This window comes from Dermacentor variabilis, chromosome 7 (assembly GCF_050947875.1).
Source record: "Dermacentor variabilis isolate Ectoservices chromosome 7, ASM5094787v1, whole genome shotgun sequence".
NCBI lineage: Eukaryota > Metazoa > Arthropoda > Arachnida > Ixodida > Ixodidae > Dermacentor > Dermacentor variabilis.
The window spans coordinates 152,094,571-152,106,120 of record NC_134574.1 but is presented as its reverse complement, the minus strand read 5'-3'; the positions used below and the strand labels follow the sequence as shown (position 1 = coordinate 152,106,120).

At 46.2% G+C, this 11,550-nt stretch overlaps 1 protein-coding gene across 1 annotated transcript; it reads right to left on the bottom strand.

The window, feature by feature from the left end:
• Positions 1 to 541: 541 nt before the first annotated feature.
• LOC142587215 (uncharacterized) lies at positions 542 to 8,519 on the bottom strand. The gene is made up of 4 exons (XM_075698084.1): positions 8,447 to 8,519; positions 8,079 to 8,271; positions 4,876 to 5,078; positions 542 to 1,447 (listed from the first exon to the last, which is right to left on the bottom strand). Exons 2-4 carry the CDS (start codon positions 8,226 to 8,228, stop codon positions 1,318 to 1,320), a joined length of 483 nt encoding a protein of 160 aa, XP_075554199.1. The 5' UTR covers positions 8,229 to 8,271; positions 8,447 to 8,519; the 3' UTR covers positions 542 to 1,317.
• Positions 8,520 to 11,550: the final 3,031 nt, after the last annotated feature.

Below are 11,550 nucleotides of genomic sequence, written 5' to 3'. Positions count from 1 at the left end.
ATTTAGTGGCAATAACAAATTAACCGGAGCTCTGTGCGCCAAGATGAACAACAAACGTGTGGAATACGAAATAAGACAGATACGGTGATGCACGGTGATGTGCATTAAACTCAGCCGTGTTGTTGCGACGTGTTTTCAACGACTTTTTGCCAGCCGAGAGCAGGAAAGCAGCCGTTTTCGGCTCCACCCGGCTTCTAGACTGCCATGTTATACAAAACCAGCCACGTCACAATTCGGGGGAGGGTTTTCCCTCCGTAACAAGACTCCCGCCTTTGAATTCGAAATAATTCCATTGAGCATTAGGATTTTATGATCAACATGTGAGAACACAAACGCTTCAAAAGGGCAAACTACAGTTCGCCTCGAATAAGCTAATCTTCGAGTTTGTGATGCAAACATATACATTGATTGTGAAACTAAAATAAGTTAGCAAATTTTGCGTAACATTCACTTCCTGATTCTATTTGTTTGTGGAAATTGTGTCGGCCAAAATACATAAATCACCTGTACAAGCAGCATTTGCGATTTAGCACAACGTTTCTTTAATTATAGATTGACCTGCAGGACGCTGAATAGTGGCTTTGTATCGCCTACAAATAATGTAGAAACTCGGCGCCGTGTGCGTTTTCACATTGTGGTCGCGGGTTCCATGCTGTGCTGGTCATGTCTCCTTAGCATATCTCAGGTCTGAAATCCACTGTTTTGACGGAATGCCGTCTGAACGGGAAGAGCCATGATGAGAAAAGGAAACGCCGACGAAGAAAAATATTTCTATTCTTGGTAGGCGTTTTCGTTTTTCATGATATCAGGTCTGATAGAAGGAGCCTTAAAGCACAACCTCAACGAGTGTCAGGAAACAGACGTAGCCAGAAAAGCTGAGCGTTTTGTAGAAATAATATTGGTCATTAAGATACACTAGAAACAACGACAAAAACGATTGATATGAAAAGGACATAGAAAACAGTAAAACGAAACTATGCGCTATACGCCACGCGCGCATAGCCAGTAACGCGCATCATCGAACTACATAAAGCACCGATTTTCGCACTTTAAGCTCAGTCTGTCACATGTGCTGCGGTCTCCGAGCGTGCCACTCGTGTGGTGCGGCCGCCTGGACGACGCTTGCCTCTCGCTGTCTTGCTTGCGCGCCCGTCCGTGCCCACCACTCCTACGGCGCAACCGAGAGATGGCGCTGCCATCGAAGCCACGGAGTAGCCGCGGTGAAGGCCGACGACGCAGCCGCCGGCACCAGAGACGGGGAAATGATCACCGTATGGTCCGAGTCGGCCGGCCACTCCACGGCGGTGGCAAGCACCCTCAGTTGGTGCCGTCACCGCTGCCAGGGCCACGTGAGGAAGACGGGTTCAGAGAAGGAACCGCTAGTTCTGCGACGTCCTTTTCCGAGTGGCCGACGGTGCTGAGGTCTAGGAGCGTCGGTTCGTGGTGGCTGCAAAGTGAGCGCCATTTCCGAGCTTGTTTTTTTCTCTTGTCGCATCGACGTGCTTACGCGTACGAGCGGACGCGCTGGAGGATTGTAGAACTGCAACGCGCAGTATCCGGGCTACGATTATGCTGCGGCCCGGTGGCGGCGGCACAGTTTTGCGTGTTGACTCGAAATGTACTAGCGAATCGGCCGGCTGCCCTATCGATTTCATCCCTACTCGCTGGCTGCCACGTTTACACGAGGTGATTAGGAGTTTGATGTTTCCCATAACAACTCTACAATGAAACAACCAATTCGCATAAGCACTAGTGCTAGTGTGCGCGGCTGGGCCTTGCAGAGCGCAGCATAGGCACAACATATAAGCCTCGAAACAGCACAATATTGTCAGATGTGCGAAAAAAAAAGTCGTGAAAAAAAAAAAGAAAATTGCAAAGTACAATAGAGCAGGAATATACCTAAAAATGCCTAATGAAAAATCCATAGAATCCATAAATAGAATCCATACCTCCTCTATCCAATAATCCGATATGAAACATATAGAATCCCATAGAAAAACCTGTTTTTTCTCTATATCATATGATGTTATTGGATATAGGAGTTATGGGGATTGCGGGGTTTTTTCAGTAAGGATGGTGTAACAGATAATGATACAGTTTGTTGAAGGCAAGGTACACATTTGCGTTAATTGCTTTTTTTAACCTGTGATTTCAAGTACTTCGTAAAGGGGACCTGAACCGCTCTTTATCGAAGTGGAGAAAGGCGTTTGAAGTGAAAATAATCAATTTCAGAAATACATTGCCACGAAGAATGTTTCAAAAATTTACTTCAATGCTTTCAGCAGAAGCGGCGTTATTGGCAATCTAAAACAGCCGCCACTGTGCTCACGTTCCTGCTTCAATGCCTTGCACTGCGAAGCCTATGGTGCAGTGGGACGTGCTCCACAACGCTCCGCCTTCTAAATGTCACCGTGGGGTGCAGTTGAAATTTCATTTTGGACGTTCACGCAGGCGCCACGACTTTCGCCTTCGGTGCCTACGACGCGCTAAACCTAAGCCAAACGCGGTGGTCCTCAGTGCTCCGCAGTGCGCTTAGCCAGTGGGCTCGTGGCGGCACATGGTGGCGGCTGCGGCATCTACGCCATATAGTCGACCGCAGCTTGATGTCAGCTATCGCCCAATATCAGCTGTTTAAGCGAATAACGAGATAAAGCGTCCAATGACGAAATAAAGCGTCCAGAAGAGGGTGAAGACAGGGCCTTCTGTGGAAAGGAGAGCGTTTGAGAGAAAGGTGACTTCGCGATACACTTTGCGAGCTCCACACACCGCGTACTAGGGCAAAACATGGCTGAGATGTTCACAGAAGCGTATGCTACCCGCGGACTGTTATTTCACCAAGCCCGAGGGGTTGGTTAAAGCACCAATCAGCAAGTAGTGTAATGTGGAATTTCGTATTATAGCACCCTCAGTATGGATAGGTTGAATCAGATGGTACCCGAGCGCCGCGTAACTTGCGCATAAGGTAGTTTAGATTTTATTTCATTCGTTGATGATCGTTAACGTAAATATCGAGCAAAAGAGGACGAAAACTGGTCCTAAAGGCCTCCAGGTCTCTTTACAATCCGGGGACAGAATTTTTCCTTTATATGCATGCAGCGACAGCTCTATTGAAAGTTGTTCGGAAAAAGTCAAATACATATTGGCCTCTAAAACCCATATCTTTGTCTCATATAATTGTCTCAGACGCTTTCTTGAATCGACAAACAAAGCGACGATGATATTATTGTTCTCAATCATTTGGTGTCTGCAGTGCTGAACCACTGCAGACACCAAATTGTGTGGCATATATTAGGCTAAACTTGTCAAAATGAGGTAGCGTTTGAATAGGCTAGCTTTCCTATAATGAAGTGTATGAAATATAAAATCGCAATAGGTGCATAGTTGTCACAATCTCTTCTTTAGCCCTTCTTATGCACGGGCTTCAGTACACTTCGAAAGTTTTCGTGAAATTGGCTAGATGTTAAGGTTTTGTTTATATTATACAGCAATATCTTTTTGAGCGAAGTTAGCCACCAAATCTTTTATCTGACACTATCAAAACCTGGTGATGTAATCTTCTGCAGCCTCATAACATCCCATAAATACGTCTCAGACACCGATTGTAATAAAACAGAATGGTCATTTCTAGATGGTGTTATAACGTGAGAGCGAACGGGTAAACTTTGGATCTTCTGAGTGCAAACAAACCCCACTTGGGTTAATCGGAGCGGAGTGCATTCGACGCGAAGGGGTAGATTAGGGACGTTTAGCGTGTCCGCTGTTCCGGAAAACGGGGGCGGATAGCCGGATGGCCGGGGGCGTAAACGTAAGCAGGACGGAGCGGTGCAGCCACCTGGTGGTGTAGCGCTCAACCAGATAAACACAGAGCTAAAATTGCAGTAACCTACCATATTCTGCTTCGCTGCTGGCGCAAGTTTTCGGCAGCGGCGTAATTGTGAACACGAGAACACCGCTGTAGAAAATTTACACCCCAGCTATGAAGAATTTAGTAATTGGCTCACTGTTTATGTGGTTTAGCTTTGCACCACCAGCTGACACCACCAATCTGGTCACTCACGTTTACGCCCCGCTCATCCGGCAAACCGCCCACGCTTGCCGGAATACCGGCCGCACTAAAATTCTGTATTCAGAAAGCGCACTGATTCGGTTCAGTTCGCCCCGGCTCAGTGGGGTTCATGACCAGTACCGTATAGGGGAAGGCCACGCCAGAGGGAGGATCTCACGATAGAAGATGACAAAGTGCCTCTGCATACTCTTTTCCTGGTGGTTACCAAATTCTCGGCCGCCGTCTATTCTCGAGCGCGTGTACATGTCACATGGAGTGAGTCGACTCACCAGTTTCTTATGGACTGACCCGACCAAAAGCCTATTCGCCTCGATTCAACACGTTTTCACAAAACAGAGGACGACAATTTGGCCCGACAAGCCTATTCGACCCGACTCTTCCGTGAAGATGCTTCTATGAAGGTCGTATTGTCTGTACAATACAAATGCGAACAGGTACAAGCGATGGGCATCAAAATGGGTGCACGTCTACCTAATTTTTGGTGGAATAGTCTAATTGTGTTCTAAATAGTACCGCAGAACACCGCTATGGGCATCCAATCGAAAATGGCAGCGCCCATAGGTAAAGTTGGTTGAAGCACGAACAGTAACCCGCTTTGGGCACATCGAGGTAAACAGTGCCAATAAGATGCATGCTGAGCCGGTGATGTTGGACGGTGCCCGTCACCTTACACTGCCACAGCTTAGTTTTTTACCCGGGCATCATGAAATTACCTGAAATTTATGGCAGGACAACACGGATGCCAACGCCCGACCCGTGTTTGTTCATCAGGTATAAAAGCGCAGATTACATTGAGGGGGTGCACTCACGTGACGGAGCAGCGTGAGAAGCGCACGAGCGGCAGGAACTCAGCGAGGTAGGCCTTCCTCTCATCCACGTTGGCGGAGAGCCACTTGAGTGTGGCGCCGAACGTGTCCTCCACCTCGCTGGAAGCGTACAGGTGGTCATCTTCGACGATCGTGCGCAGTTTCTCCAACGTCGGAGCATGGAACTGGGTGCTGTCCTTCCAAACCTGCGCCACGTAAAATAAAGAGAAATAGTGTCCTCCGCTGTTTAAAAGGTGGCGTTTTTTGACAGCATGTGCAACGTTATGCTGCATATGTGGAAAATAATACTACATACATGCAAAATGGAACGCAGCTCACTTGCCCTGCGATCGCTGAGCAACCGTGGAAATGATGTATTGTACATCAAGTCGTTGTTTCGGAAGTTCCTAATGCGGTAATTCTTGCAATTTAGATTCCTGAATTTCCTAACAAATGTATTTTTGTTTTTGTTTTTTCCTAACACTTGAAGGCCACGAGTTTCTGCGTATGATGCGTAATGCATGGCTTGGTGATAGCGAAAGCTTGGCAACACAGCATGTCAGCACTGGCTCGAAGATTCAAGCTGTCATCGTCCCGGATCACACCACCGTTTTAGTAAACGCACTACCTCAATCCATGTCCGAGAATGCTGAATAATGATTGAGGACATGCGAAATGCATGGCTTGGCGATAGCGAAAGCTTGGCAACACAACATGTCAACACAGGCTCGAAGATTCAAGCTGTCATGTTCACACCACCGTTTTAGTAAACGCACTACCTCAATCCATGTCCAAGAATGCTGAGTAATGATTGCGGACAGGCTAGTGTTCACAATGCCGTTTGAAGCAAGAAAGAGATGCCGCACCTATTATCTACGTGCGATACAAATTCACTTAAAACCTGAAGCAGCTGCTACCTCCTAAAATGTGTTACAAACTTTTTTCCTAGATGTTCACTAACGCTAGTGCTTGACAGCTACTACTGAGGTCAAGTAGCAATCGTCAAGACTTCGCCTTTGCAGTTGGGTATATGCTGAAGGATGGTAGTGTCAGTGTTTAAACAAGCCGCTCTTTCATTGCATGTTATTAAGAGTTCCTTGCTCAGGGGTACAGGCGCTCACCAGTACTAAAATCGGACTCAATATCGAGACTATACATACGTAGGCTGCCCCAACTAGGGTTCGCCAAGCTTTTCAACAAAAAAAGAGATGAGAAAATACGGTGAGAGACGCGATTTTAAAACGTGTTTGGTCGTCAGATCACTGAAGACCGAACACTGTTGGTATTATACTTATATCCTTCGCCGTGTATTTCTTAATTTTGTTTTTCGTTGAACAGCTTCGCTAATGTTACTTGGTAAGCATGGTATACGTGTGTTGCCTCTTTCAAGACAAGTGGCGTGGTACTCCTTCCGTCACGTTGTGCGATTGATTTCCAGTTATGGTGTTTTTTGTCAGCAACAATCTATACCTACAGTTTAATGCTCCTTGTATTGTCATTATGCACGATGAAATGATGGTTTGCGTGCGTGCTGAGAAAATGGATCCAAGTATGTGGCTTTTGTTTTTACGTACATATGCTTTTAAAATCGGAACGACTCAGTCGCAGCCTGGGAGTTGCGCCTATAGAAAGATACGGCACAAGTGCGCATTTAATGATTATTCGAACGTTTCCCCAACGGTCGCTAGCTTTTATCGCTATATAGATAATACGGACACTTAAGCTTTTCTACTATTGGTGTTAACATTGGAGTTGACGCTGTCATGCAGTCCTACTATCGACGACGCGAGCGCGGCGTGTGCGTGGAAGATTACAAGAGCTCCAGAAATGCGGAAGTGCATTTGGCTCCAAAAACGAGGAAGCCAAATATAAGCACTGTTGCGATCGGCTCACCGTTTCTCCCCGCACGCGTCTTGCCTCTGGTACCGCAGAGCACCGGGAAAGAGAGAGAGAATGATTGTGAAGACGAAGAGGCGCTATTTTTTTTTCAACCCTTTAGGAAGCACGGCTCAGCACCTTGGGGAGGGCAGGGGGACATAACGAGGAAATAAGAGAGAGAGAGAGAGAGAAGGTCGAGGTGGTCACAGAGCCTCGGGCTATCAGCGGTAGCCATGCAAGGAGTGGGAAGGTGTCCTTCGCAACGGCGGATCAGATGTCTGCCGACCACTGATCCTACGGGTACGAGCCACTCTCGAAGACGTCATTGAGGCCCTGGACTAGGGTGCCTCCATTTTTCTTTCGCCATCCTTGTCAATAAACATGCTTTCATCATTGGTTCTCCCTGAGTCATGACAGCGCTCTGGCTTCAACTGCTGGCATGAGCATTGTGCACGCACACTTTCAGGATCCGAGCTTAGCTGTTGCGTGATAATGACGGTATAAGCTTTTATTGCAATACAGAAAATGTCCGAAGGTGAGTGGAGCCCTAGGTCCAGGGCGCCAGGGCTAGCCGCAGCCACCATGACCCGCTTAAACAGGCGAATTTCGTCCTCTTAATACGAGCTGAGCAGCGCAGCTTCCCAGGGCTCCGATGCACGGGAGGGAATGGGAGAGTAAGCTGGGTGGAATTTACAGGCCCACGTGACGTTATTTAAGGAGGAGTGTCACGAACAATGTGGCCAGCTGGCTGTGTACATGGATGGACGTGTGAATATCAAGCAAAGCAAAGTTGATGCATTCCTTTGTGATCCGTCTTCACAGAAAACGACAACGATGAAGTGCAAGCGCTAATTGCAGACACATGGGCACAAGTGTGCCTCACGCGGCAAACGCTGGCCAACGCCTGAGCTACTGTCTGCAGATATCTTTCTTATGCCTGTTCTAAATAAATTGTTGGCAGCCACCAGTGGCTGTGCAGTCGCAAAACTTTCGTTGGAGACTGACCAACGCCGACGGGTTTCTGTACCTGGCATTATAGTACCTATAGCCAATTACTTTGAACTGGCAACAATGCTAGTTTCTCGATTGAGGGCCAAATAACAGAGCAGTGTATGACTCTGTCACGCTGAGTTTCTACGGCGCATTTCTCCCCTAGTTATCTATATCAGCGCAGGTAAAAATTCAAGCTGTCGTTGTCACGGATCGCTACTACAATAAACGCCACCAAACCTGCGACCTTCACCCATGGCCTAGAAAGCTGATCGGTTATAGTGAAGAGAATAGAGCGCAGCTGTGCTGATGGCAACGCTCCGCTGCCCACGACTGACCTTGAGCCTCTCGGCGTGTTCGAGCACCTTGAGGACATTGTAGAGGCCAATGCTTTCGCACAGGGGAGTGTGGTAGGTGAAGTCGACGAGTAGCTCGACCTCCCGGATGCGCGAAGCCCACTGAGACTTCTGCCTCGGCTCGGTAAGCATGCCTTCCTTGGCGAGAGTGAAAAACGCGTAGTAGCCAGAGTACCTGCATACGAAGGGGCCGAAAGTGGTAAACGTCAAAGAGAATTACAGCACACCTTTTACCCGCACAAGTGGGTTATGGTTGGGGGTGTGGCACACATCCAGATTGGTACGGAAAGGCCTAAATGGTGCAAAATAAGCAATGCCTTATAGAAGTGCGTTCCACTCGCACTGCATACCTTTTGCAGAACGGCGAGAGAATACTGTAGGTGCAGATCCTTGTGACAAACGAATACACTAGAAGCAGCGCAGGTACTTGGTCTTCAGTGAGCGTGCCGTGCGAGCTCGGCACGAGCTCTTCACGCTCTCAACGTCATCGTCTTTCAACTGCGCAAACCGATATGTGTATTTTGTGCATTTGCATCTGATATGGCTACGTGCTAACTAGCCGCCATCGCAGTAGCTTTCCTAAGGGTTTAAGACGTTGACATGGAATGCATAAACAATTTTGACTCGTCCACACGAAATTATTGGAACGTTCGTTTACGTTCACAAACGTGCGATCGCATCAGAATGCTTCTATACATTTTTCTCGACTCGATTATGCATTGGTTATCAATCGTATCCCGTCGGGAATAGAGGAACGTCGCAGTTTCGATTTTGGGTTTGCTCGGGGAGATATCAGGCTCTATGTAAGCGGGTGCCTCTTGTTCCACTCGGTAAGGAACCGAACGCAAGGAGTGCCGTTACAACTCCTGAGGAAAGTGGGCTATTTGCGCTCATGCATACGCTCAAACTGCCCAGTTTCTTAGCCCGAACACCATGGTGCTCGGGCTAAGAAATGGTCCATCTACATTTGAGCAACTTATGGATAACGTTTCGTGGTTTTTATGGAACACACTACCATTTGGATGCATCGATTACTTGTTGATCCCGTCTATGGAGGTTTCTCGAACTGTCAGGGGTTTTCAGGAGGTTCATTCCGCATTATGCTGAACAAAGCAAGTTGACGGTGCATAGCACACAAAAAGGCTCAATTGGGGCAAAGCTAGACAAATGTAGTATTCATAACTATGGAAATAACATTTTAGAGAAACATGCATTTTAGGAACGCATTTCGAAAGGATGTGACTAAAAAGCAAACAGAAAACAAATTTTATAATTTAAACTAAGGACTCTATTGGTGTCTACGGATAATATGCTATGTGCACGAGCATGTACACAGGGTATTGCTCGCCAAGGCTCAAAGTACAAGAGGAAGAATACCTGGACTGTTGAACGGAATATTACCATGAAAGCGACCATGCCAATTTGTGTACATTGGCCTTGTGACCCATTCGTGGGAAGCTCAAGAGGGAACCATTGGTTTCGTATATTGGCAGACAACATCCACCGCATGATACTTCCACTGGAAGTGTGCTGCGATGCCTTGAAGGGTTCATCGTTGATTTGGGCCTACCCGAACGAATCATCTCCGACCATGGGTCTTATTTCACCTCTCAGAGCTTTGAAACATTTTATCGGAAAAGAGGTATAGTTCACACGTTGAACTCGCCGCATGACTACAGAGAAAATGGTCAAGTAGAACAAGTGAATCGAATAGTGAGACAATACATCTCAGTGTGTAAGAAACTGTGAAAGGAAAAACGCGTGAACAGTGAACACGAATCAATTAGGTCAGTCAATGTGGTCAGACAGAGCACTCAGTGTGCAGCAGCTCCTTGAATTTTGCTAGAAGCTGATAGTGCGTGGTATGAATGAATTCGCAAAACGCTGAGATTGGCATATCGGCTCTTTAACATTGCACTGGTGATCACGGCCAGAAAATATGATTGCAGGGGACTGAAAGAAATCGTCAGAAAGAACGGAATTATGATAAAATTTACGAAAAAGCGCAATGCGAGCTACTTGGCGACGGTGCTTTTTAATTCAGCGCAATCTCTTAGTGCAGTTATGCTTAGCAGGACACGAGTAATCAGAAAAAATAAATCGTACAACATCGTTTTGCATGGGTTTAATGATATGAGTAAGGTAGGCCCGAACTGGTTCCCAAATGGCGGAGGAATATCCAATTTCTGGACGAAAAGTGCAGTAATGAACCCCAGCTTGCGTTTCTGGGGAGAGGCATGTTTTATAGAATGTTCGATAAAGCCGAGTGAACGGTAAGCTGAATGGGTGACTTCCGTATAATAACGTCATGTTAGATCTGACTGAAAGTGAATTCCAAGATATGTATATGTATTAAGTTCAATTGGGGCATGTATGATGTTGGTATGTTCACTAAATGACGCCTACTTTGTTTTGGATTCATTCACTTCATTAACCATGTGGTACACCAAATATTAATATTGATAAGGTCATACTCTAGCACTTTACGATCGGTATTACTTATTACGGTAATATAAATTAGAAAATCAATGGGCCTAGAACACTACCTAGAGGGACACCTAATGTTACGTCCAAATAAGATGAGACTATTATTAACCTCTATGAATTGTGTTCTGTGCGAAAGAAATTCTTTATTCCAAGGACGACATGTTAAGCTGTGTTACTTTTAGTTATATGTAAGCTAGTGGTGGGGGAACATGAGCGAAAGCCTTTGAATAATCTCGAGAGATAGCGTCAACTTGAAAACCAGAATCTAGAGCTGAGCGTAAATCTTGTAAAAAACCAAGGAGCAGGAATATCTTTTGCCGAAACCGTGCAGTCGCTTACATATGATACTGTGCTCCTCGAGGTAGTTCATGATCTCACTGTAACAAATGTGTTCCAAGAGTTTGTAGAATGTATTAGTTAAAAAAGATGGCGCGATATTCGAGCGGCAAAGAGCGATCACCTGACTTGAATATGGAAATGACTTTAACCCGCCGCCAGTCGTGAAGAATGGGATGGGACGATAATGATTGCGAGAAAATGGCACATAGTATGGGCGAGTGGCTAGCTGAAATATTTTAGGTGCCCTGTTGTTCAAACCGAGATCTTCAGACGCAGAAGAGAGTTTAATGTTATTTAATAATGAGCATCGTTTAATAATAAGCATTGTTTAGTAATTAAGCACTTTCAAAATCGGACAGAATGTCAACATTATGATTGCTAAGTACAATTTCAGGATCGCTGCGCAGGTTTAGAACACGCCAAAACATGGCTGATCGCTTGGGAGCAAGGACGAAAGGTCATTTCCAAAACAGGTTTGTCTCGCACTTTTTTAGCAAAGATTGGTACGCCTTTTCGCATAATTGGTAGCGTTTACGTGATTGTCACAGACAATTTTTGTCGGCTTTCCTCAACAGCCGTTTATTTCTTATTGTTCAGGCGTCGTAGCCGATTGTTGAACCTTGGTGTC

Excerpts from the sequence above, each read along its gene's own strand:
- LOC142587215 (XM_075698084.1), bottom strand. The coding sequence starts at position 8,228 with ATGCTTACCGAGCCGAGGCAGAAGTCTCAGTGGGCTTCGCGCATCCGG. Across the intron at positions 5,079-8,078 it reads AACACGCCGAGAGGCTCAAG|GTTTGGAAGGACAGCACCCA; the intron begins GTCAGTCGTGGG and ends TACGTGGCGCAG. Across the intron at positions 1,448-4,875 it reads TTCTCACGCTGCTCCGTCAC|CCACCACGAACCGACGCTCC; the intron begins GTGAGTGCACCC and ends CTCACTTTGCAG.